This window comes from Xenopus tropicalis, chromosome 2 (assembly GCF_000004195.4).
Source record: "Xenopus tropicalis strain Nigerian chromosome 2, UCB_Xtro_10.0, whole genome shotgun sequence".
NCBI classification, from domain to species: domain Eukaryota; kingdom Metazoa; phylum Chordata; class Amphibia; order Anura; family Pipidae; genus Xenopus; species Xenopus tropicalis.
This window is the reverse complement of record NC_030678.2, coordinates 106,348,069-106,373,313: the sequence shown is the minus strand read 5'-3', so window position 1 is coordinate 106,373,313 and position 25,245 is coordinate 106,348,069. Positions and strand designations below refer to the sequence as shown.

At 38.3% G+C, this 25,245-nt stretch overlaps 2 protein-coding genes across 3 annotated transcripts in view; one reads left to right on the top strand and one right to left on the bottom strand.

Annotated features, from left to right (window-relative positions):
- Positions 1–348: 348 nt before the first annotated feature.
- frmpd4 (FERM and PDZ domain containing 4) overlaps positions 349–25,245 on the top strand; it is a 204,973-nt gene continuing 180,076 nt past the window's right edge. Inside the window, exon 1 of one of the 2 annotated variants that reach the window (XM_031896995.1) lies at positions 349–752. In XM_031896995.1, the coding sequence (XP_031752855.1) occupies positions 712–752 (41 nt within the window). In that variant the 5' untranslated portion in view covers positions 349–711. The remainder of the gene's footprint in view (positions 753–25,245) is intronic. The other variant, XM_002933807.5, reaches the window with a different exon arrangement.
- Positions 5,181–14,914, bottom strand: LOC116408864. The gene is made up of 2 exons (XM_031896996.1): positions 13,768–14,914; positions 5,181–8,700 (listed from the first exon to the last, which is right to left on the bottom strand). The coding sequence occupies exon 2, from the start codon at positions 8,668–8,670 to the stop codon at positions 6,061–6,063; it is 2,610 nt and encodes an 869-aa protein (XP_031752856.1). The 5' UTR covers positions 8,671–8,700; positions 13,768–14,914; the 3' UTR covers positions 5,181–6,060.

Below are 25,245 nucleotides of genomic sequence, written 5' to 3'. Positions count from 1 at the left end.
ATGTTATCAATTTAAATGAGACATTGTAGGTACTTTTAGTGAAACCGTAGGACTTCTCAAAATATTTTGTTCTAAGGATTTACCAGCCATTCTTTTGATTGCATAATTCAATAATGTTTAATGTAAGACCACCAATGAAGGAAAGCTTTTAATTCCCATATACGCCAGTATGGCTTGTAAATTTATCAGCAGGTATGTTCCCCAGCAGCTGTTGAATGATATGAAAAGATTTGAGGCGCAGAAGGCAATAGTATGAGCATTATGCAGAGGAAGAGGTGATTTACTGCGTATCTAAAGCTTTCCTTCTTTCTGTATGCTGCTTCACTGCTTGCACACAGCCTGTTCCTGCCACCTCCCCCCTCCTTGTTTCTCTTTCACTGGCTGGGATCAGCAGTCTTCAATGAAGAAATCTGAGCAAATATGCTTACAGGAGCTACAGGGAGACAATCAAAGCAACATAAAATAGCATGTATTAAAGTGAGTGTGCGGTAGGGTGATAGAAGAATAGCTGTCGTTGAACTGCATCTTTAAAATTCATTTTGGCTGGATAAAGAAATACAGCGATGCTTCTTATCAGTGATTCATTCCCAAACTGCAGAACTGGGATGATATTGTGCTGCATTCTGATGTAGAAAGCCTATATTTACTTAAACCAGTGATAACATCAGGTTGCTCTGTGAATGAAGAAACAAAGCAAGCGGAGCTGCATGCATGGACGTGTTTGGGTTTGGAAAGATAGCAAAGCTGTCCAGGTAAGTTTTGCACTTACAGGCTATGAACGGGGAGCATGTGTGTCCAGTACCACTGTACCTCTTTAAAACCAGGAGGGGGAGGGGGTGAATAAGGTATGCAATCTGCAGGGAAAATATTGGCAGAGGGTCCTGCTAGACAGCACTGTTCACTGGTGGTCTGTGTTTTGTATAGCCTGTCTGAACTATTGCAATCATCTGAGAATACTGCCACAGAAGCTACAGATTGTTTGATATGCCGGGGCATAGGTAGAGTAATGGAAGCTGCACAGTGCACCGTTATCTCTAATTAGAAAAGCTGCTTCTTGCTAAAAACCAGTTCCATAGTGTCTGAAAATCCTGTTTCATGTATTTCATGAATGTGTTTCACCTTTACCACTGGACCACTGGTTGCATAGCAATATAGATTCTAAAATGGGTGCATAACTGGATATAGTTATCTGTCCACACTTGTGTGTATATATATATATGTATACAATTATATTTCTAATTATATTTTCTAATTTGCTGCAATAATTCTTAATAACTGTTGTAGAGTATTTCTTTTGTTTTAGTGCATCTAAGTATATATAATGGAGTTAAAATACTGGATTGAGCAGTGAGCAATACTTTATTTTTATTAAAAAATGTTTGCCAGCAACCCATTCATGCAGAAGTGATGTTAGTGTTGTACTACACAGATAACTTTATTGCACCCATCCTGTCTGGAAACAGGGACAGGTATTTGTGTTCTGGTTGCCAAAAAAGGCATTTTCCTTATTTTTTTTACTGATTCACAACAAAACATTTTTTATGTAAAGGCACCCTCTGGTTAGGGGTGTCCAAATAGGGAGTCAGCTGTAGATCTGGAGCTGGTAACCACTAGATCACGTGAGCTAGCAGTGTCTACAGACCCTTCTGTATACTTCCCATTATTCAGATTTGTAAAACAATTGATTTAGAAATGGGTGCATTTTGTTTAAATACAATGCTTTCTATTTTCCAGGACTATAATACAAAAAGTAACATTTATCATAGCAGCGTAACATAGGAGGTGGTAGACCATGTAATAACTTCACTACAATTAGACCCCATATCAGTAAGTCTGGGCACCCTTGATTTCCACTATCACCATGGATACATTTGTTCAAATACCTTAAGTATGTCTGCATATGCTGAGAGATTGAAGAATTAATTCACCTGGACATTCATAGCCCTGCTAAGGCTGGGCAAATTATCATCTGGGCAGCAACCTATAGCAATCAGTGATTTGCTTTTCTCAGACAGCTGTAGGAAAAACAAAGACAGCACAAATGTTATTTGTGCATAAGTGTTCCTGCACTAGAGCCAACAAACCCTTTGTTTGCAAATGATTCCCACTATTCACCCACTTCATTAAAAAAATCTATTAAGCTTCATAAAGCCATTAAATCTGTGACTAAGTTCTCCAAGTATTGTATTTGAATAATTTTAAAGTCTTTATAGGCACTGTATGTGTTTCTGTCAGTATGTGGCATAGTCCTTTGCCAAGCTGGTACCACTTTTGCTTCAATAGGCACCAGACAGGGTCTCATTTGAGTGTATGTTATCTTGTAGGTTTCAGTGTATTGTGTCGAAGAGCAGTTACTAAGGTACAGCAAAGGCCATGCAGTGAGTTTGAAACATTTTGTGTTTTGTTCTCTATTAGAAAACTGACTGTGTATTTACATTTATGAGAGATAAGTGCTGCATTCTATTACTGGCATGTCAAATCACATTGTCTTAATTAGATGGCATTTTTAAAATAAATTGAAACAATAAAGCTGAACCTGCTTTGCTGTTAAGACCCCGTGTGATCTGTCATCAAGAAATCAGCAGCTTTAGCAATGTTTTTTCTGAAATGTGGAAAACAAAAGTGCTTTAGTTGCAGGATTTTCCTGATTTCTATGTCGATAATCCTCCTAAAGGATTTAGCTTTGATCACAACATCTATGTAGTAGTGCTTCACATGTAATGGTTTGCTTTGTGCCCTGCTTTGTTTCCCCACAGTGGTTAAGGATCAGGATAATTGTGATCAAGAATCTGTGGCCTGTCATTAACTTTTGTGCCCAGTTACCATTTGCCATTTTACAAGAACCAAGGCAAGGAATCAAACTGGTTTTATGTTTACAGGAAAATTCAGCAGCCTTGACCGAATGTTTTGGAAATTATTAGAAAACTATAATCAGATCTACAATTGTATTGGCCTAAGTGGCACGACTGACTAAAATAAGGTTTGCCAAAGGCTCAAGGAAAGCTATCATACAGCATTTCATCCTACTAGCCCAGTGGTTCTCAACCTTCCTAATGCCGTGACCCTTTAATACAGTTCCTCATGTTGTGGTGACCCCCAACCATAAAATTATTCCCAAGACCATCGGAAATATGTGTTTTCTGATGGTCTTAGGTGACCCTTGTGAAAGGGTCGACCCCCGAAGGAGTCCCAACCCACAGGTTGAGAACGCTGTACTAGCCTTAAGGTTAAGTCAACATCCATAACATAAATGAAGTGTTTATGAAATTTCATGTTATATCGGGCGCAATGTTTGTTCAGTTATAGTAACCAATAACAACTAATTAATAGGCAGCTTTTACTGATCTACTCTTTGAAAGCTAATGCCTGGCTGTTATGAGTCACTAGACCTAAAGCAAAGTTTGTGCATGTTATTATATTACCCCCTAAATAAGTTATTGCTTGGAAGTAGTACATTAGCATTGAATTGTTTCTCAGGGAAGGCTAATTTAATTACATCTTCTTGTAGTTATGACAGATCAGTTGTAGGAATCAGAGTTAAATGCAGGCAAAGCACATTTACATGGAGAGGGTTAGGGTGTTAAAATAAGTCATCTGAATTCTACAGTGAGGCTCATGTGAATTTCAAAGGTAGAATTAGTTCTGGAATCCTACAAGTGGCAGTGTCTGAGAAAGGGAAACATTTATTTTTGGAGCAATGTTCATGACATATTAAAGAGCAAGGGAAGTCATATGGAGTGGGAGTGGGGTGTCAATTTTTTAGGCACGTCCCAGTACCTAAAATCACTAACTTTGGACCCAACACTGGAGCTCCTTTTCACTGAAGAAACCCACATGTCTGGGGTATCTTCTATGTGAGTGTCAAGCTGTCATTTTTAAGTAATTTCCCAGTAGTGCATGGGCTGTTCATGTGCCCCTTTAGTGGTCTACTAGTATAGTATGACAATTAGTGGTGCACCAGGATGAAGATAATTCTATGGTTCCCTTGTGTCAATGTGTACTTTATCAGAATAGGCTGAAGGGGCTCCACAAGTTGCAAAGTTGAATGTATGAATATGAAGTACCTTTCTTAATATATTGCACTTGCGCTTGTGTTTATTCCACATATTTGCCCCCTTTGGGACCACCCAAAACAACTCCTGTTCTAGCCTTATACCAAAGCCAGACCACTTCCAGATAAACAAGGCAGGGAAACAATATGCAAAAAGAGAGGCTACTGAAAACTACACACGTTTATGGCCAAAAATTATACTTCATTGTGTTGTGTCCCTGGATTAGTAGTCCAATGCATGATAAATTAGGCCCCACCTCCACTGCCACCACCACGTCAGATCAAAGTTCTGCCAGTGTGGTACTCCCCGTCCTAAAAGCCATTCAACCCTTTCATTAAAAACTAATATATATGCCACCTAAAACAATCTCCCTTAGAGATGCTACTCACACAGAGACAGCCTAAAATCTAACGTGCTACAAGGGAGTTTCACATATTGTAGTCGCTAAGTCACTAGTTGTAAAAATAAGTAGATCCATACATTACCATGGTGTGGAAAGGTGTGAAAAAGCAGGACATATATATACATAACCTAGCTTTCCTGTTATTTCGGACATGAAATCTGAGGAGCATCAGGGGACACGAGGCTCTGTGGATCCCTTTACTAAACTCCTGAACAGGGCTCCCTTAGATAGTGTGAGCTGTGCTCTGCGCCTCACACTGGGTTTTAAAACTATTTATGTAGAAACCAGCCATGAGATTCTTTTAATAGTAACTTTTATAGTCTGTATACTAACATACTCTACTGTCTCTGACCAGCTTTATATAAATTGTCTATTGCCCTGCAGCTAATACTAAGCTTTGTGCTTGATTTAGACTCTGAATGTTTTCTTTATTTGTACTTTGGGTAGACTATTCTAGGAAATCATTTCACACAATCCTGTACCCAGGCTGTTTTGCAACCCAGACAAAGGCCATACACTGATATACTTTATTGGCTTGTGCCTTATATAGATTTGCCCGTGGGGTTTATTTGTGGTCTATATATACTTTTATTATTTGTAATAATTTTGTAAAAGCCCTTTAAATATACAACCATTCAGGTCTGCTCTATGTCAACTGTCCTGTTTTCTTTTTGTTAAATCCCAGTCGATTATTATCGGTTCGACGTGAAACAGAGTAGAAAGTATCAGGAGCAAGGAAGGCTTTATTCCATAGGACAGCTAATACATACGGAGAATATAAGTTTGGCTCAAAGTCCCAAGAGTTCAATGGTTGCAAAGTCTTTCTTACGTTGTTTCTGGACACAGGAGATCTTTGATGTTCCGTAGCGTGGAAAGTGATGTTAGCAGGCTTCCATGAAATTCATCCACGTGAGATCTGCCCTGTCTTAGGACAGCTGGTTTATATACCTTTTTCTATCCATTACCACATATAGGAACTATATTTACTCTCAATTACGTATATTTCTCCGCCCTGTGTCTCCAATCATCTTATTTTACCCTTATAAAGCGTTACATTACATCATTCTGTCATAATGTAAGAAATCCGCATGATGTCGCCCGAGACCGTGAAATGGATTTCTCATAGGCGTTCCATATACACATATTCCATATGATATTTAAAATAGCGTACAATTCCTACTCCTGAACATTAAATATATAACTTAAATATGATTAAATATAATTCACAACACACAAGCATGCTTAACATAATATCTTAGAACAACGAGAGGTATTTTGTATTATACGGTGCAGGAATATAGTTTACATTTAAACGGACCGAAACTATAAGATCACTTTTTCTATGCATCTGTTCTGTCACTCACACATACGCTGGCTAGCTGATATCTGAGACTAATCCTTTTGAAAGGTCATGGCTAAATGCGATGCAGATACTGTATGTCTATAACTTTGTTCAATTCTGATTAACTCCTTCTCTGCCTAACTGTATTTGAAATCAGAAGATCTTACAAACCCCCCTTAATTTCTTTTTGGAATTCTAAAGAAATTACTAAGTCAACATTCACTCACACATTCATGGCCCTTTCGCTTCGTGACAGAACAGAGTTAGTTTTTTCGAATAATCATTTCCCTTAAAATTAATTCGCCCTGTTCTAGGCTCCGCCTTAAATTGCGATACATGCTTTTTGTTTTACAAATTAAACAAACTTGCATAAAAATACAAATGAGACATACACACAATAGAATGATAAATGGATGCAACATAAAATTTGTTGCTGCGGTTCCCGCGGAAGTATGCGACCAAGATTGAACCGATTTTGAGAATTTTTTCCACCATGTCATTCCAGACATTCCTGATAAATCATGTTCGATTAACTCTAAATTCCCTTGCTCGTGTTGGAAGATAACTTCAGCTTCATGCAACTGCTTATGTAGTGAGTGCAATAGTCCCTGATCTTGTTCTAGTCGTGCTGCCCATTCTTTCCATGGAAACTCACTGACTTGTGATAGGTTAAATTGGATTGGAATACTATTAACATCTCTGGAAAGGTATTTAGGGACCGGTATTCTGACATTCCTCAGCACTACTTCGATTGGACCGTCTTGGGCACAATAGAGCCCTCTTTTGAGCTTAGAAGTGGCAGTGCATGAATGAAAGAATACTTTTACCTCTTCATCATTTGTCATCACCTGAAAACAGATCTTATCATTGTTTATAGGCGTGACTAGATCATATGTAGATTTAATAGTTTCAACTTGAACGGGGCACATAGATTGGTTATGAAAACATGAATGATAAACCGTTCTAATCTGATATGGAGTGCAAAGGACTTTTGAACTAAAATGCAAACATGCAGATAAATCTACTTGTTCTGGTTCAGCTGGTTCAGCTGGTATAATAAAATCTTTATACTGTAACTTATAAAACAACAACTGATTGTTACTAACAGGTATTCCTAAGATAGCCATGGAATAAACAGGTAGTTCTTGGCCTGCTAGTGGGATTAGTGAAGTGCCTAGACATTCTTTTTCATTGCAACCCATCCATTTATTGATCCAAAGATCAAGATGGTTTAAAGCTATTCTGTATTCCTCTGGTAAGCTATTACGGATTCCTAAAGGTGTAATTCCTCCATGCAGGGCCTGTGCAGTGACTTTAAGATCTGTGGAATATTCAATTTGAATTTCCATACAGGCTCTGGCTACCTCAGCTATATTTGAACTCTTCAAGAGCCCCACGGTTGTTTCCTGCAGGTGTAGGACTGAAGGACCCAGAACAGAAGCTGTCTTGACAACCATGGAATTTAAGATTTGATTCAAATTCCTTTGGACGTGAATACCCTTGCTGTCTAGTAAACCTGTACTTTCTAAGTCTTTCTGTAAAGAGCCAATGCTCATGCTGTTCATTACAGATCCCACGGTTCCAAAACCTCCTAGGATCTTTCCTATGACATCTCTCCTTGCTCTGGGTATGTTATGTTCCCTGTTTCCAAACCAGTAGTCCATTCCTTTCTCCATATTCACCAAATGAGGCCTACACTGTGGGTATCGTGTGGAAATTTTCCACTCTGACCGATTAAAGTGCCACAGTATAGTAATAAATTGCCCATCTTTTAGAAGGGGTTTTGAGTGAAAATGGTTAATTTGGAAAGGGCTTGATGGTATGAAACTTTGTCCTGAGCAAGAGATGTTACGTGGGTGAGGTGTAACCGTTACCTTAGCTGATTTACATGCAGTTTTATTCTGAATGGAAATACAGCATTCATAGTTACCTTGATCTGCAAGTGTTAGCGCTTTGGACTTAAATTTGAGTGTTTGATCAGACCATTCTATCTTACCCATAATACCTTGATGTATGACAACCTGTGAACCAAAAGTAATGCTTCCTAGATCTTCTTTTCCTCGAATCCAGGATATTGTGGCCTCTGCAGGTAAACTCAGCCGTGTACCACAGCTTAGTTTTAAAGACAAGTCTTCCTGCAATTCTACTTTTTCTGGCCATATCCTGATTTCAGGAAAGACAACATCACTTTCTAAGAATGACATTTGTATGCTTATGGGTTCTAATCCCCTATCCGCTTGGATCTCCCAAACTCTTCCTACAGTATCGTCTCCTGCTTCCCTATCTTGGGATGATCTTCCTGGTCTGAGTTGTTTCATCCAAATTCTAGACGAGTAAAGGTTAAGAGGGTTTAGGGTGCCTTGTTTAGATATGTGAGCTTCCCCTAAGTCTGGATTACTCCTAAATGTTAGTGGTTGTTCCCCTCTAATTTCTAGTGTCCAAACTGCAAAGTCGTCTACATTACATTCCCATGATTGAGTGTTATTTTCATATGTATACGTCCCTTTCATCCATTTGTATTTGGCTCTAGGCCCTAAAGTTATATCAATCCGGATTTGTCCTCCTTGAAGAAAAGGGATTCTTACACAGAATTTCAAAACTGGACCTGATTGAGTTCCGAGAGATAGTTCTCCTTGTACTTCCGTTGGTTCTTCTGGTCCTTGCTCCTCTAGGATTTCTCCTAGTATGCGTGTTTTTCCTGTGGGCTTTGCCTCCGTTTGTTCTTCTCTTGCTTCCGGTTCTTCTCTCCGGACTCTTTCTGATGGAATCTTTTGGTTGGTGATTGTTGAGGCCATTGTTATCCCGATCATCATAAGGATGGCTGTAATGAAGAAGATCTGTCTTGTGCATGATTTCTTTTTCCTTGTTTTCATGTTGGAATCCCACAAGTAGGTTCCTGTTTCCTGTTAAAACAAAGCAGTATCATTCTTTTGGAACATACAATTTACATTGGTCCGCATGGACCCAAAAAGTTTGTTGTCTACGCCTGTTTTGTACTGAGTCGGAAGGTCTTTGTACCTGTAATGTTACCGGACCTAATTTGTTTATGATTGTGTAAGGTCCCTCCCATCCTGAGGACCAGGGTCCCGCCTTTCTCAGGGTTTTAACCATTACCATCCCCCCCTTTTGAAACTTTGTAAATTCTGGAGGAGTGATCTTTTGCATGTTAGAGGCGGCATGTGGGAGTATGGTAGCCAAGTTTTCCTGTAAAAGTTTCAACCATTCTGATTTTGCAATGGCATCCCTCTGTGGTGTAGACAAGAAAGGTTCGTTTGGAAAAACTAGTGGTATCTGCCTTCCTGTCATGAGTTCAAAAGGTGTATACTTTGTAGTGGAGGAAGTGGTTCCTCTGACACTTAGGAGGACCGCAGGTAGTGCGTCCACCCAGGTGTTTCCTCTATCCAGTAACATTTTTGTTAATCTGGATTTGAGGGTCCGGTTAGATCTTTCCGCGACAGCCGAAGATTGCGGTCGATAGGGTAGGTGAAAGCGTTGGGCGACGCCCAATAGCGCACAGGTCGCTTGCATCACCTGACCTGTAAAATGGGTTCCCCTGTCGGACTCTAAAATTTGTGGAAAACCCCACCTGGAAAACACATGTTCCCACAAAGCCTTGGCTGCAGACTGTGCGTCATCCCTCCTTAAGGGGATGGCTTCAACCCATTTTGAGAACACATCCACTATTACCAATGCGTACTTAAGCCCATACTTACCTGACGGTAGAGGACCTATAAAATCTATTTGGAGTGTGGACCATGGTCCGTCTGCGGGTGGAACACGCTGTAAAGGTGGTCGTTGACCTTTAGGCCTTGGGTTGGTTTGGGCACAGATGAGACAAGAGGTTACTACCTTTTCTACTGTGTCTTTCATTGTTTCCCAGTAAAATTTTTCTTCTAATACCTCCAAAAGCTTTTCTGTCCTATGTGGCCTAAACTTTCGTGATTGTATTTTGTGAATGGTATTTGTAAGTGTTTAGGAACCACAGGACGCAATTTCCCGTTTAAGTCATGAAATAACATTCCATTCTCACGAATAAAGGGGAATGTTAGGTCAACCTGAGGATTAAGAGATGGATCTTTCGCTTGCTCCTCTTCAAATGAGGGAAATCGTGTGTCTGCTTTCTTAACTGGAGAGACTGTGAGGGGTGTTTTGGGCATTACTTCCTCTCCATTAAGTGCTGCTTCTTTGGCTAGGGAATCAGCTATTGTGTTTCCTACGATAAGGGGATCCTCACCTTTCTTGTGAGCAGGCACTTTTACAATTGCATAGAGACGTGGTGCTTCCATGGCAAGTTTAAATGTTGTCTCTAGTGTCTCTTTTTGTGTAAGTGTCTTGTTGGAGGCATCTACAAATCCTCTACGTTGCCATACCGCTAAGTGATCTGTCAGGGATCTGACTACGTAGGAACTGTCACTATAGATGACTAGGGGGTGTTTTCCCTCGCTTAGATCTCTTTCTAAGACTGTTTTTACTGCTTCTAGTTCTGCCCTTTGCGCAGAAAAGTATCCTGGCAATTTGTGTTTAATTGCAAGATTTCTGTCTGGGTACCAAATAGAATAACCTGTGTAGTAATTACCGTTTGCAAAAAATCTGGACCCATCTACAAATACTGCCTCATCGGTGGTACTTGCCTCTCTCCGGAACAGGATTGGTAAGGTTTCTTCTGCATCTACCAGGCATTCATGTATCTCTCCCTCATACTGCATGAGTTGTGAAAGAATGTATTTTGCCTTGTGATCGACCTTGATTTGCCTCCCTGATAAGGCAATTAACCATTGTGCAAATCTTTGATTAGACACGCCCGGAATGTTTCTCTCAAGGAGAAGCTTTAATGGGGTGTGTGGAGTTTGCAAACAAATTTCTTTAAATCCTACCAAATGTTCGGATGCATTTACCGCAAAATGGACTCCTAGAAGGTGTCTGACACAAACCTCAAATCCTCTTTCTACTGGGGTCAACAGCCTGGAAAAATATCCTACCGGTCTCCAATTTTCTCCCTGGAGTTGTAACACTACAGCTGAAATAGAAACATCAGATGTGTGTACCTGTAATGCAAAGGGAGCAGCTGGATCCACTGTGGCCAATGCAGGAGCCATTTGGAGATCTCTTTTGAGAGTCTCAAATGCTTCCTGGTGTTCTAGGCCCCAGTCACCAAAAGTGGATTGGTTACCCTGTAAGAGTTCATAGAGAGGTTTAGCTTTTTCTGCAAAGGACTCTATGAATTCTCTGGAAAAATTTAACAATCCCAGGAATTGACGTAAGGCCTTATGTGAGGTTGGGACAGGAAGTGTAGCAATAGCTTTGCTTCTTTCCTGTAAGGGTTTCCTGTAACCTGGGCCTATCTGGATCCCCAGAAATTGGACCTCTGGTTGTAGTAACTTCACCTTAGTGGTATGAAGTTTTAAACCTGCATTAGAGAGTATCGTGAACAATTCTTCTAACAGAATCAAATGTTCCTGTTTATCTACCGTTTGGAGTAGAATGTCGTCCACATATTGGAGGAGACATTCTTGGCGTGAGAACATGGCTAATTTCTCCGCAAGGGCATTATTAAACAGGGTGGGACTGAGGGACCAACCTTGGATTAGTCGGCGGAAGGCAAATTGTTTATGGCGGAAAGTGAAGGCCGTTTTATAGGTACATCCCTCATCGAGTTCTACACTGAAATACCCGTTTTTTATGTCCAGTGTTGAGTACCAATTTGCAGTAGCTGAGATTTTTGACATTGTGTCAGGCATCTCAGCCACAAGCTGGGTGAGGGGTGGTGTATGTTTATTTAACATTCTTAGATCAATGGTTAATCTCCATGACCCGTCCGGTTTTTTCACTGGCCATATGGGGTTGTTACATTTGGAGGTTGTTTCAGTAATTACTCCTATTTTTTCCAGATCCTGAATAATTTGTCCTATAGGTTCTATCGCTTCAGGAGGGAGTCTGTACTGTCTTTGTGGAGGGGGATCTGTTCCTTGGATGTTAACCCGTACACCTTCCATTAGACCACACTCATTTTTGGATTGGGCCCACAAGTTTGGAAACTTGTGTACCAGCTCTGTGAGAACTTGATTATCCCCAGTATCTGGCCATTGAAACTCCTTTACCGTAATTTCAGTGGAGCATACAGTTTTCAAGTGGCCATATTCTGATGGATCAATCACAACTGGTTTCTTCCCTCGGGCATCTTTCCAGATCGCCTTGTTGCCTAGATCAACAATCCATCCCCTCTTTTGCATGACATCTGTTCCCAGAATGTTGTCTGCACCCTCACAAAACCAGAAATCTACCTTGGTCTGTAAGTACCCAGGGATGGTTAAAGGAACGTCTGCGAACATAGTTGCAGTCGTGTGTCCCTTTCCGTTGAAACCGACAACAGTACAACTAGGTGCTGCTGGATCAGCTTCTAGTGGCAACTTTTTACCTATGATGCTTAACTGAGCCCCGGTGTCAACTAACAATTCTGTATGGATTCCAGCTAAAATGGCCTGGAGGTAAGGCCTTCCTGAGCCGTCCAAAGATAGGGGGCTGAGGTATTGTAGGGGGTGAAAAGTGGGGGCCTCTAGTCATTGTGGATTGACCACTTCCTCTGGGTATACCTGTGAATTGAGGACAGGCTGTGCACCAGAGTTAATTGTCAATTCCCTGACCTGCCTCAGAAGTGGTGCATAGGGTGATTCCCGTGCCACTGGAGTGTTAGCAGGTGGGGCTGAGGCTGCACTTGTAACCCCATTATCCCTCCCAACTCCCTTGGGTGGTAAATCTTTGACTGGTACTCTGCAGTACTTTCTGATATGTCCCTTCCTCTGACACCTATGGCAGACTAGGCTGTGCAGCCCTGTTGCAGAGGTGCCCTGTCTTTTAAAGGGTTTTGGGCCTGTCTCGGGGGTGGACATAACCCTATTTGTTACCTGAGTGACTTCAGCTATTTTGGGTTTTAATTTTAGCTGTCTTCTATATTTGTCTATGAAAGTTGCAGCGTCCTCTAGCGTGCGCATTTTAGACACTAAAACTGCCGCTGCTGGGTCAAGATATTTGAATTTTTTTACAAAGGTTGAAATCATAGATTCTGGAGTTTCGTCCTGTTTTAGACCCATAACAAGTCTGTAGGCTTGTTCAAAAACAACCAAAAATGCAAATGGATCCTCATTTGCTGATGTTTTTAGGGTTTCTATTACCTCTAAAGATGGGAGTTCTTCCCCTGTAGTAAGGTACACTAACTGTTGGAGCCTATCTGTTTTTGTACCGTGTCTAGTCTGTCCTGCCTCTATTATTGGCTCACTTATGGGTGGGACTAGACGTCTAGAGAAATGTGTGGGGAGCCACACCTTGAATATCTGATTCTTTTGTGAATCAGAAAGGTTGTATTTGTTTAAATTTGATTCAAGGATGTCTGCATTAATGAAAGTATCTTTGTTTAAGTTATAGGCAGGTATATCTTTAAGGATTTTCATTAGTTGATCGTGAATTTTTAACTTAATTTTAGCGGCTTTGTCCAAGAGCTGACGCTTCCTCTGTTGGGCAGATTCGGCATCATTTAGCTCTTCTAGCTCCTCCCCACCTTCCTCATCTTGCCCTGAAGCCTGAGCTCTTCTGCCTGCACATATTAACTTAACCTCATCAGCATTTGCTATCTGTTGCTCTAATTCTAAAATATGGTCCATTAAGATGTTACAGTTTGAGCATTCATGCATGTCATTTTCTGTGTCATTTCTCTGTAGATTAGAGCAAATCATCTGACTGTGATCGTGTTTAAAAACCATATTATGAAAAATCTGAATCATCTTCAAAATATTTCGTAACTTAAGCCTCTGTTTGTTTGGACAAATAAATTTACGGTCCAGTAGGGTATTTGCTTCACTACATTGTTGGTAAAGACTATGCCATAAATCTGAATCAGTATTAGCATTTGACATGAACTTATAAATCACATTACTTTGATTTGCAAACTTATTTATCAATTCCATAATTATAATTACCTGTCCTGTCGTCGTCCTGATGCGCTCTTCAAGACTGACGCCGTCTCTCGAGTTTTTAGACTGAGGACTTGGTACCAAGGGTCAAATTCCCTCCGACGGTGATCACCGAATTTTTCCGCTTTCCTCCGAAAAGTCCTGAACTTTTTCTGTTCTTCCAGGTTCTTTTTGATGCTGAATTCCGTTTCCTCGCAGAGAGTAGCCCTCCCCCCCTTTAAAGGGTACTTGAATAGGATACGCTTTAAATTGACCGTGACAGGGAGAGGATAACGTTCCGGAATGCACAGCAATCAGTCATAGGCTAGGCTCGTCATTAATTGTTAAATCCCAGTCGATTATTATCGGTTCGACGTGAAACAGAGTAGAAAGTATCAGGAGCAAGGAAGGCTTTATTCCATAGGACAGCTAATACATACGGAGAATATAAGTTTGGCTCAAAGTCCCAAGAGTTCAATGGTTGCAAAGTCTTTCTTACGTTGTTTCTGGACACAGGAGATCTTTGATGTTCCGTAGCGTGGAAAGTGATGTTAGCAGGCTTCCATGAAATTCATCCACGTGAGATCTGCCCTGTCTTAGGACAGCTGGTTTATATACCTTTTTCTATCCATTACCACATATAGGAACTATATTTACTCTCAATTACGTATATTTCTCCGCCCTGTGTCTCCAATCATCTTATTTTACCCTTATAAAGCGTTACATTACATCATTCTGTCATAATGTAAGAAATCCGCATGATGTCGCCCGAGACCGTGAAATGGATTTCTCATAGGCGTTCCATATACACATATTCCATATGATATTTAAAATAGCGTACAATTCCTACTCCTGAACATTAAATATATAACTTAAATATGATTAAATATAATTCACAACACACAAGCATGCTTAACATAATATCTTAGAACAACGAGAGGTATTTTGTATTATACGGTGCAGGAATATAGTTTACATTTAAACGGACCGAAACTATAAGATCACTTTTTCTATGCATCTGTTCTGTCACTCACACATACGCTGGCTAGCTGATATCTGAGACTAATCCTTTTGAAAGGTCATGGCTAAATGCGATGCAGATACTGTATGTCTATAACTTTGTTCAATTCTGATTAACTCCTTCTCTGCCTAACTGTATTTGAAATCAGAAGATCTTACACTTTTTTTTCCGTTAACATCTTTATTAACTCCAAGTGAACCTGTCTAGATTTTTTAAATTTTTTTAGTCTTCTGACCTTGGACAAATTTTTGTTCACCACTGATTATTGCATAGTACACCAAATAAATTCTTTCCAGTATTTTACATAGATAATATGTTATAAATTGTACCTCTTACAATGAATCATTTAATTGATTCAATGACTGTAGGTTAACCAAACTTTTTATTCAGAACAATAATTTATATTTACATAGGGCTTTTAGTTATGCTCCAGTCTTCAATCTCATTAGGTGACAGTATAATAGACAAATACCATTTTGTTCAATTACTTCAGAAACTTGGCAAATTTGTTAATAGAAAATGTAATAAATGACATTTATTCAAACCGAGAAAACGCATTTCAAGAGACTTGATTTTATTTTTTTACACAAAAATGTACTTAAGTACCAGTTCCAAAAAGGAAACAAAAATTTAGGTGAAACCGCAAAATGGATCAAATAGATCTGCATAGTCTTCTTTGTCGGAAGAAGTCTAAAATCTGAACATGTATGGGTACCTTAAGTAAGCTCCATCAGAAAGGTCTATGTAAATACAGCCATAAGCACTCATAAAAAAGCTGCACTGGGTCCTCTTTCCAAAGGAACACAGGATTTCTTTTCTTCTTTTGTGTACACATGTCCTTCAGAGTCAGACTTCCTGCTCTCAGAAAAATCCTTCAGGGCACAAGTCTGCATCTCTTTCCTATCTCCCTCCCCCTTCCCCTGCTCTCAATCCCATGAGAATTTGCTTCCCCTCCCAACTCTGTGTAATCTGAGCTACCGGCAGCTAGAGCTGTAGCAGGAAGCTACTTAGACCAAACTAAAATGGCAGATGCTAGCTTAAACAAACAGAGGGAGCTTCTAGGGCTGTTTACTCAGGTATGGTAAAGCTTTGTGCAGAATAAATATAGTGTTCTAGCTTGCACTTATGTGGCTAATCTATAGGCAGTAAAATGCCTTTCCTTATGTGGTGTTTAGTGGGCTAAACAATTTATTTTAATTCAAAGACAATCTTTCAAGATTCTTCTTCAGTTTACTGATGTCCCTGTTGTAAAAAAACTTTTTAAACAATTTGGGGAAACATATGTGAATTAAATCAAAGTGTGCATTAAACTTTAAAGAAAATGGAAGTGAGACAGTGAAAATAGAGAGTCTAAATAAAGGGATTGCTTTTAAGTCATGAAACATCAGACACAATATATAGCTGGGACTATCTGAACCTAACATGCAGTATATAAAGTAGAAATTCCTTATTTGTTTTCTTCTTTAAGATAAAAAGACAAAGAATTGTTTGACTCCTTTGTAATAGCAAATAATAGCTCTGTTGACTTAATTATTGTTTAAAACAATATTTGATTCTAATGTTTAACAAAAAAATGCATTTAAGTACTTTAATGACAGGGAAATTACATTATTATAACACAATTAATAATTTTGTATCCTTTAATGGAAATTCACTTCCATCTAAATGGCTTATTAGATACTATCAATGCTGTCATTTGCGAAATGTTTTCCTGTATCTACAGCAGCAGGAGATAAAGGCCAGCTACTCATTTTAATTCTACATTTGCCAAAATGCCTATACTATAATGGGCCCAGCCTTCTCACACAGAGAATATAGATATAGAACAGCCCAAAGTATATTGAATATAAATTTACTTTTCTGATTTGATTTTCTGTTCACTTTTAAAATTGACATTCATCTTCTAAGTTTAGTGGTTTCTGAGATATTAGCGGTTTTACACTACTAATGCCAATCTTTCAGATAAAAATCTCATTTAAATTCAGTGACCCTACAGTTAACTGGTTATACAGGCAGGGCATAGCAGAGCCCTTTGTGAGTCTAGATTTTGAAACCCGTACTAGACCTAGAGCCACAACCCACATTTTTACTTGTTTGGATCACTTATATGGTAGGGCTGTGATCCCCAACTGGTGGCTTGTGAACAACATGTTGCTCACCAACCCCTTGGATGTTGCTCTAAGTGCACCCAAACCAGGTAGATATTTTTGAATTCCTGACTTGGTGGAAAGTTTTGGTTGAATAAAAACAAGATTTACTACCAAATAAAGCCTCCTGTAAACTGATAGTGTGCATAGAGGCTGCCAAATAGCCAATCGTAGCCCTTATTTGGCACCTCCATGAACTTTTATGATGCTTGTGTTGCTTTCCAAGTCTTTTTATATTTGACTGTGGCTCACAAGTAAGAAAGGTTGGGGATCCCTGTTGTAGGGACACAAATTAAACTGCAATCAGTGTATTGCCTACTTGGAATTATAGGAGAGTCCTGGAATTTTCAAGTGATCTGGTTTAGTTAAACTGCTAATATCTTAGAAACCAAGATATACAAGATATATTGAGGTTTGGGTCCTTTCTAAGCCAGTAGCATATCAAACCTATGCTACAGCACAATTACCCACAGTTAGTCAATAGGTAGCTTCAAGTGGATTTGTGACATCTGAATGAAGGTTGCTGAGCCCTTAAATGCTATATTAAACTGTATATTTGTATAACCAGTTCTTATAAATGAAAGGAAACACATTTCTCCTAATGTATAATCTTACCTTATAACAGAAATTGACACTTGCTTTAAAACATCAGGGCACTTTATTGTAAAAACGTTCAGTAGCAGTTCTGCAGTAATTTGACTACAAAATAATTCTCCACTTCTCTGGTTCTTGTTATTGCTTAAGGAATATTCTTGCTTATGCTGTACTATTGAATCATGCTTAAATAGAGATTGCATGTCATTGCCCTTACCATGGTTACTTGCTTTATGCAGGTACAGAGTTTTAAATCAAAGTAACAACATTTTGTACATTGTTGTAGCTGTGACCTGTCATAAGTAAATTATTTTATGCACAAAAAAAAAACAAAATTGATTTTGGTAGGCCAAAAGACAACTAGCTTTGTAAAATTCACAAGCAAACTTTTAAAATCTGCCAGTTTTTATAAAATGTATGCAGTGTCTGACTGGGATGCCAAGGGCCCACCATAAAACCATAGACCACAGGCCCATTTACTGTACCAACTTATTTTTCCTATCCTCACTCAATCCCTTTATTCTACTAGTCTCTTATGTTTTCTATAATCTATTCTTCTATCAATTGCCCCTCTATGTTCCCATATAGACATCTGGAATTACAATGAAATAAACCAAATAGTTAGAAGCAGGAGGGCCCACTGATAACTGGGCCCAATGGGAGTTCTCTTGGTATGTGGACCAGTCCAGCACAATATGTACATGCAGTGAATAATTTTGAAAGTGCAGGGTTGATACTTAGTAAATAATGCATATTTTCTACAGATTTAATGTGAAGAGGTCAGTATTGGATTGGCAGGCAATTAAAATAAAATAGCTTTTGGGAGGTGTGAAGCATCTCAGAATCAATAATGAATAGCTAAATGAACTTATAAAATCAGACAGAAGCTATACAGAAGCCTAATTTACAGTTAACAGACAAAGAAGTAGATACGATGGAATTAGTCATAGCAACAACAGCAGGGTGAGTATGGGTTGGCCAATACTACTGTTACCTGTAGTCATTAGTACAAGTAATACAAAATGGTCAGCATTGTCTACTAACAGAAGAAAGGTGAACAAGATCTAAGATACAGTAAGGAGATGTTTTAGATGATATGATCCTTACACTTTAAAATAAGCAATAACTGTTTTAATATAAAATAGGCTCTTTAAAATTGGTTTATATGTTTTGCCATGCATGGGCATAGACAACATGGAACCAAAATGTTGCTGAAAATCCCACTGATGCCTCAAATGCAGGCATACTGGTATGTTTAATTTGCTAATTTGTGAGTAGTACTGTGCTCCTCTGTGGTTTCCAAAATGTATGTGTTTAAACTGTAAAGGAGTATTACTGTACTGATCCTGTATGCAACCTCTGTATTTAATGGTCATATATAAAAGTATTACACTATTTATTCATCAACCCAAAACTCAGAATGCAGAATGCCCTGGCGTTTTCTTGATAAAGAGATCCATAATTTGGATCTCCATACTTTAGGGGCAAATTTACTAAAACTGTAACATATAGAATTTCTGTTATTTTACAAATCGAATAAACTTGTTTCCACAAATATCTGACATTTACTAAAAAGTCTGAACTGAAAAAGTCAGTGTGGGAAAAAGGTGCAGTGAAACCTCAACGTTTTCGAATTGTCGCACAAAAGACCAGCATCAAAAATCTGAAAACCTCTTAAGTTTCCAAGGAAAGATGGATCCTCCAGGGAAGGAATAGGACCTGTTATCCAGAATGCTCAGGACCAAGGGTATTCCAGATAAGGGGTCTTTCCGTAATTTGGATCTTCATACCTTAAGTCTACTAAGAAATCAATAAAACATTAATTAAACCCAATAGGATTATTTTGCATCTAGTAAGGATTAATTATATCTTAGTTGGGATCAAATACAAAGGTACTGTTTAATTTTACAGAGAAAAAGGAAATCAATTTTAAAAATCTGAATTATTTGATTAAAATGGGGTCTATGGGAGACAGGCTTTCCGTAATTTGGAGCTTTCTGGATATCGAGTTTCCGGATAAGGGATCCCATACCTGTATAACAGAAATTTTCTAACCTGCCTGATTGACTTTATAACTAATCACCATGGTACGAATTGTCAGGACAATAATTCAGAGCCCGCACATGGTCCAAAAAATCATACAGTACTTAGTTTTATAGAAATATATAGGTGTGTGTTTGGCCAGCTTTACTTACCATCAAGTACAAGGTACTGCTTTATTATTACAGAGAAAAGGGTAATGTAAAATTTTTCAAATAATTGGATTAAAATTGAGTCTATGGAATTACAGGCCTTCGTGTAATTTGGAGCTTTCTCGATAATGGGTTTCTGGAAAAGGGATCCCATGCCTGCATTTTTTTGAGGAGCATTTTTGCACACATTTTAAAAGGCAATATTATCTTAAAAACTACCCTTGGAAACTATGTGTAATATTAAGTTAATGAGAATAGTGTTGTAAAAATATCAGATTTGAAAATTTATGGGGTCTTTTTTTTCAATTTTCTCATTTCTTTTACTTTGCTCCTGCAAACAGATTATCAGACTCCTGTGCAGACTCCTGTGCTTGATATAAGAGAACAAAAGAATACTGGATCACTGACTTTTAGGGCAATGACACATGGGGAGATCTCCCAAAAAATGTCTTGCTTTTCACTAACATTATAATCGTTGCAAGTAATTTACATTACTCATGGCAATTTGTCATTTTTTGGGAGATTTGTCACCCACTGTAGCAATATTTTTAACTCAGGTGACATCTCCCTGTGTATCATTGCCCATATCAATCATGATGAGATAGAATGACATGACTGGTAGATGAATAGAAGAAAGTAGATAGCTTAGAATTAAACTAAATTACATCGAAGCTAATTTTGTTTAGTAAACAGGTGAATTGCTTACAGACAGAAAAAAAGCACTTTTTCATTTGAAGATACATTCCTTTATGAAATGAAATAGTATAATCCATTGAAATCTAAGATAATAACTTTGCACAAGAACTATAGATGATTTTTTTTCCCAAGTTATTTTTCTCCATCTCTAGTTCACAGCTTAGTCTGTGTAAAAATGGACAGAAGCCAACAGGGCCCTCTGCTTATCAATGGCCTAAGCTGACCTTTCCAATAGAAACTGTTTCTGCTTCCTATATGAGTAATACATCTTGTTAACCTCTTTCTAGTTCTTGCTGCCATTCTGCCTTTTAAGATCTAAATGTCATGAATTGTAAATTGGAAAAGAATAACTGTATGTGACAACTTGCAGAACTACCCTATTTCTGACTTAATCACAGAGCTGAAACTTATAGTGCGAGATGTGATTGTAGCTAAGGTTAACAAACGAATGCATTACATACGTTTGCTGCCTGCTTTGCTACTAGTTATGTTTGAATTCAGTATACACAGACTTCTGATCCAAAACCTTTAAAACATCAAACAACCATGTAAACATTTTTCTTTTCACTTTTTTGATACATATAAAAGTGATAAAGAAGACAAATGAACACTTTGTTTATTGGTCTCGAAGTGGATGTTATATTGTTTCTGTAATTTTTAATTAGTGAAATCTTTAGCTTTGAACAGACATCAGTTTAACAACATCCACTGACAGCACTAGGACATTCCTTAAAATGTACAAATTTAAAGCATTTGGTTAAAACCATAATCTGTGATTCACTGCAAAAAAATTGTCATTGCCATTGACAGTTATGCCATTGTGACATCCATATACTAGTAGCAGCTGGATGAACGCTTTAATAAATGTTGTAATGGAACCTGATGCATTTAAGTTTTTGCATTGTAAAATTGCTTTGTGAATGATTTTAGTATGGGTGTAGACTTGTAGATTAATGCCAGATGTTATAACATAATCAAGGTTTGATGAAACAAGAATTATCACAAGAAGCAATTCTAGTGTGTAAATATCACGCTACACATTTGTTGCTATGGGTTGAAAAGGCATATATCTAAACAGCGTAGTAATTACTTGGCATCTACCCCAAATAATAATCCTCTATAAACCTTGGGAGTAAAGGTCTTCTGTTCTCAGACTAGCTAGACTAGGGGGCCCATTTACTAAACAACTTTGAGATAAATTCGTATTTTGTCTAAATTATAGAACATTTCGGAATGTATGCGAAAATTTCGGTAAATTACCACAAAAAAATTGTGTTTTGAGCAAGATTACGAACATTTCGGAATTCGTTAACGCTTTGGTTACACTTTCATCGGGACTATATTTTCGCCAGGTTTGATCTGTCGAGTGCCATTGAGTCCTATGTAAGGCTTCCAAAACCAGCAATGGAAGGCTTCAAAGCCAGAATTTTGTGACTTTTGGAATGCAATTGCGATATTTTCGTACCAACAATAAAAGCATTGTCAAGACATTTTAGAACTACAGAAATTATCATGTTATACCATATCCCGTTTCATGGCCAGAAAAAAATCACATTTTAGTATATGTGCCCCTAGGTCTAACTAGGTCTAGACTAGCTAGACCAATATGAAAATAAGTTAATTTATTGCCAGTCTAGTCAACAAAGGGATGAGCAATTTTTAGCTGGTATTTATAGGATTTGTGGCAAAATTTGCAGTTCCACAGGTGGGAAATCTGCACTAAAATTTCACCATGTGGTTTATTTTGCCACAACAAACATAAGAATAAATACCCACTGACCAATACATCTGGTGTGAGAAAAAAACTTGAGAAAAAATTCCTATTGCAATTCAATTCATTTGGCGCAACAGAAAAATCATAGAAAAAATGTCCCATATATTGAACACATTTGGCATGAGAATGCACTTGCTGAAATGCTAAATTTTCCACAGTTTTGCTAATTTAACAGTTGGGGGCTAAGATACAGAGAGGACACAACTTGCATGGTAGTAAATAAGCTAGTGTAGCACACTAAACAGGTTCTCCCACAGAAGAAAAAAACCTGTTGTCTCGCCAAGAAATTATAAGAACTGAAAAGAACTTAAACAGATGTAATAATAGCAATATTGGTAACTGAGCAAGAGTTTACTGTAACCAGGGGGCTAATTTACAGGTCTCTCTATAGATGCATTTCAGTTTCCATCACTAAAGTAATCTGTTTGTTGTTGGGCGCAGTCAGGGAGCAGTAATGGGTACTGGGGGGATGGGTTAATATGAGTAAAAAGTCATTGTTGGCTTGAAAGGAAAAGGAATGGTACATTGCCAAAAATACTTTGGGGTTGATTCACTAAAGGGCGATAAAACAAGCGCCATTTATAGCATGTGTTAAAAATGTTATCGCTTCTTATTTTTTGCGACGCAATGTTCTTTGCATTATTTAACTCGCAATGAGCATTTTTCTTGCGTTAATTTCTGCCGTGTGCGTTATTTCCCGCTGCGAGCAATATATTTCGCCGCTTGCTATGTTATTAGCGCACAATTTTACACATGTAACCATTACTTTCGGAAAACTACTGTTCTGAAAATTATCATTTCCCTGAAAACTGGAGGCTGCATCATTCTAGGGCCAACACATACTTGAAAAAATCCCACTGAAAAGTCCATGTTGTGTTGCCAAACACTCTCGTACCACCTGCCCCAAGAAGGTGTTAATTTTCGCACAGACGAATGCGATATTTAGTGCATTTAACGCTTCATATGTGTTTGTGAATTATGCGTTAGTATTATATCTATGCCAGAAGTAACACAATGCGAGGTAAATAACGCATTACAATAATGCATTTTTTGCGCATGCGATATGCATCTTAACGCATGCGAATGACTGATGAATCGGGACTTAATTATTGCATGCTTTTTAATGAAAAAAAGCATGTGATAAGCGTTATCGACCATTAGTGAATCGGCCCCTTTGTATGTATATTGCATTGGAAGTGCAAAGACAGTTGAGGAAAGGAGAATACGATAAATAAGACAGCACTTCATTTTATTTAGCATCCCCAGTTGGTGTGAAGGAATGTCATTGAAATAACGTCTTTTGCTATTTAATCATTCAGCTCATGCACCAGGGTCATAAATCAGTCATCCTGATTATTAGTGGGTCTTATTAAATTTTATTTTGTAATAGATGGGATAAAAGAATTATACCAGGTATCCATGCCTGCTCTAAATATAAGACCCTGTAAGATGCATTATCTTCTGATAATGTTTTGATTTAATGATACTGTTTAAAATACATTAAGATTTCAGTTCAACAAAATTAGAAACATCAATTTAATGAAAACAAGTGCAAGTCCTGAATTATATCATAAGTTCAAACTGTTTGCCTGTAATTCCATCGAATAATGTTCTCTAAACATTTCAGCATTGTTATATTTGCTGCATCATTACATTATACCTGTTTTCATGCAGGCATTTGTGCCTCCTCAAGATACTAAGAGATATCATTCCAGGAGATATTGAGGTGTAGTAAATTACATTTAAAAATGGATGAAAAAAGTGAAATGTGTTTTTTTTTGCATGTTTGTTTTTAAATATTACAAATAATGTTACTATTGTGCAGGGGTGATCTGCACTGCCAATTAAGAAAAAAAAGTGAGGGTTATTAGGAAGCATGGAAAAGCCCGTTTATCACCTCCTTTCCTTGTGATCCTTAAGATACGTTTTCATACACTAACCCATCCTAAGGTAATGGGAAGCAGTATTGGCAGTTTTTCCCATTTCCCCACTAGAGGGGGGAGGTGCTTTTAATTCAGTCTGTGTCATGGAGCTGCTTTCTTGTTACCTATCCCTTGTTTTGTTGTTAGGCTGCTAGGGGAAAGGGAGGGGGATATATCACTCCAACTTGCAGTTCAGCAGGAAAGAGTGATTGAGGTTTTTCAGAGCACGTCACATGGCTGAGGGCACCTGGGAAACTAAGAATATGTCTAGCTGCATGACGGGCTTCAAAAGGATATATAAAAAAAAATCTTTTTGCTCTTTTGAAAATGGATTTCAATGGAGGATTCTGCTGGAGAAGCAGTATTAACTGATGCATTTGGGAAAAAAACATTGTTTCTTGTGACAGAATCCCTTTAAGAGCAGGATTTTGTCCCCCATGAATGTAGCTTCTTCTCGGATAACAGCCAGTTAGGGATAATATATGTAATCAAAGGTTATTAGCCCCTTTCATATGTTATATCATCGCCCCCTCTACAGTGTTTCAAGAGTGGGTGTAAGTTACAGTATAGGGTAATGGGGGATAATGGTTATGACCTGCCCTGTTTGACCTTACAATACTCTCATCTCAGTAGATACAAAGTCATTGCATGAACTCCCTGTTTATAAGGAATCTGTGGGAACATGCACCACCAATTTTCAGCATTATGCAAACAATACCATGCTATTTGCAGTATGGAACTGCTTTTTATTTTCAAAATAACAAACCGTAGCACACTCAAAAGTTGCAGCAACAAAATAGCCATTTCCTCCTTGCACCTAATGGGTAAAACCATCAATAGACACAGCACACTTGCACTTAAAAATTGGTAACAGATGCCATTTGCCAGCTGAACACTGGAAAAGATGATGAAAAAGATGGCAAACCCAAGAAATGATGCCAGGCAGACTTAGAAATATTCACCTATTTTGGCAAATCAGTAAAAAAGAATTGCTTGTTTGCGCTGGAATTTAGTGAAAAAAACAGTGCATTTTGGGAGAAAACATGGCAATTGCGCTTAAAATTGCACATAAAATCTAGGTATGTGTACATTCACTCAAAAGGCAGAAGTACTTACTAACCTTTCTTTGTCAGCATGCTTAGATATTTTATTAATTTTC

What these genes read in the sequence shown, in the direction of transcription:
- LOC116408864 (XM_031896996.1), bottom strand. Translation starts at nt 8,670, where the DNA reads ATGAAAACAAGGAAAAAGAAATCATGCACAAGACAGATCTTCTTCATT.